At 56.2% G+C, this 2,149-nt stretch overlaps 1 protein-coding gene across 1 annotated transcript in view; it reads left to right on the top strand.

The window, feature by feature from the left end:
- Positions 1-1,832, top strand: part of LOC130129835 (receptor activity-modifying protein 3-like) — a 50,544-nt gene extending 48,712 nt beyond the window's left edge. The window contains exon 4 of the mRNA XM_056299500.1: positions 36-1,832. Coding sequence (XP_056155475.1) covers positions 36-291 — 256 coding nt within the window. The 3' untranslated portion in view covers positions 292-1,832. The remainder of the gene's footprint in view (positions 1-35) is intronic.
- Positions 1,833-2,149: the final 317 nt, after the last annotated feature.

The following is a 2,149-nucleotide window of genomic DNA, read 5'->3' as shown; positions in this document are numbered from 1 at the left end:
TGGTCTGTTAACGTGCCTGTGCCCTCCCCCCACAGGAAGTACCACCTCTTCACGCTGTGCACGGAGGTGGAGTCCCAGCGCGTCAACTGCTACTGGCCCAACCCCATGGTGGAGAGCTACATCATCCGCATACACAAACACTTCTTCTCCAACTGTACCGTGGAGCGCGAGGTGTGGGTGGACCCGCCGGACGACACGCTCACCATCCTCATCCTCGTCCCCGTCTTCCTCACCCTGGCCATGATCGCCCTGGTGGTCTGGTGCAGCAAGAGAGGGGACATCTTGGCCTAAGAGGAGGAGGAGGAGGAGGAGGGGGGAATGGAGGAGCGCAGCGGGAATGGGGGTTGAAAAGAGAGACGGACGCTGGGACCGTGCTGTCCGTCTTCGTCGTCAGACACTGAAAATAATACACTCCGACTAAACCGAGTCCGGGCCCGGAGCTCTCGGACCCGGACTCGGAGACATGGGGACTTTGACATCACTGTACTGTATAGTTGTCTAAAGACTTGGGGACGCGGATGAAGCCGGGACTCGGCTTTGACGACGTTGCGGCCCATGTTGTGGTCTTGTACTTTCTAATGGTGACGTAGAAGGACGGGAGAAGGACGGGAGAAGGCCGACGGCGGACTTCAGCCGAAACGCTCGGACCTGTGTGTTGCTTCCCGGACAGGGAATGCATTTGTCATTCCAGGTTTTGTCCACCGGCCCATCGCCGGGTTCCTGAACAAAGCCGTCACCACTGTAAAGGATACAGTACCAGTTCTGTGGCCCGGAGACACACCGGGCACCCCGAGACCCAGACACTTCTGGCCCTTCTGGGACCGACTGAAGGCCAGGGGGTTGTTGTGAAATCACATAATTTATCACAAACTGTTGATGTTGTGTATTTACTCACAAAACGTGACTCTGAAAGGGGGAGGCCGATGGTCTCGGGGGGGATTCGGACCACCCGTGTACAGCTATATATTATCTACCGGTGCCATCTACTGTATCTGTGTTGCACCCCAAGTTTCACACCGACCGAGGTAAAATGTAAAACGTATACCGACTCTCTCAGACGGGAGGGGTCGGAGTTAATATATTTACCCCCCCCCCCCGGTGGTCTGAGAAACGAAACCCAGCGCACTCGCAAGGCAAACCAACTCAGGCGCCGCTTGTTTTCCCACCGAAGCGTTCGCGGCTCGTGCTCGGCAAGGGCGTGCGTGCAAACTGAAAGCGTCACTTCCTGTTCTGCCAGCGAACCCGCGTCGAGCCACGCCCCTCGGCACGGCGTCTCCCCCCACCCAGTCACCTGTAAGCTCTCTCGCTCCTTCGTGCGTGAGCCGGACGAGGAGAAATGGCCTTCATCGCTTCCCTTTGTTAGCCGAAGGCCCCGCCCCCCCCCGCCGTGCACCTGCCCCTATTTTTAGTCACCTCCTGCAGTAAAATGTAGAAATACGACCTTTCGGTTTGCGCCGCGCCCTCGTCCCACACCTCCGCCCCCATGCTGCCGCTCTTGAAAGACATTACAGAAACTGCCGGAATCTTTTACGATCCAATAAAAACACCGGGGGGCCTCAACTCCCCCGTGGCTACTGTGTCTCTGGTTTGCCCCACCGAGTTGCCCCCTTACCCTTTTTTTTTTCTTCTCCTCTGATTTCTTTTTAACACGGGCGGCGTTATTTGCAATTAACCTACCCGGGAAAAAAAAACAAACCCCCTCATTACTCCACCCGGCAGGACGGCCCTGGACTGCATGAAGCAACGCCGCATGATGTGACGGGCGCAGCATCCGGTCTTCTCGCAACGCGAAACAAAACACAAAACTTCCCGGATTCAGATGTAAACTTCAATAAACCGTAGCACATTTAACGTGGTTTCCCGTGATTCTTCCGACTGTTTGATTCCGAGGAGTGAGTGGTTTTCCTTCCTAGAGAACAAGTCCAGCTGGAGTTCCTCCTTCGGAATTGCAGCAGTTACGCCCACGCAGGCCGGTCCCAGCTCAGCAGCGAGGCCTGCAGACTGGGACGCTCTCACACTGACGGGCCCGGCCACCTCTGGAGGTGCAAATCTAATGTGTGTGTGTGTGTGTGTGTGTGTGTGTGTGTGTGTGTGTGTGTGTGTGTGTGTGTGTGTGTGTGTGTGTGAAACCATCACTCTCGGTCTACCA

The sequence above is a fragment of the Lampris incognitus genome, chromosome 19 (assembly GCF_029633865.1).
Source record: "Lampris incognitus isolate fLamInc1 chromosome 19, fLamInc1.hap2, whole genome shotgun sequence".
Lineage (NCBI taxonomy): Eukaryota > Metazoa > Chordata > Actinopteri > Lampriformes > Lampridae > Lampris > Lampris incognitus.
This window is presented reverse-complemented; position numbering and strand designations above follow the sequence as displayed.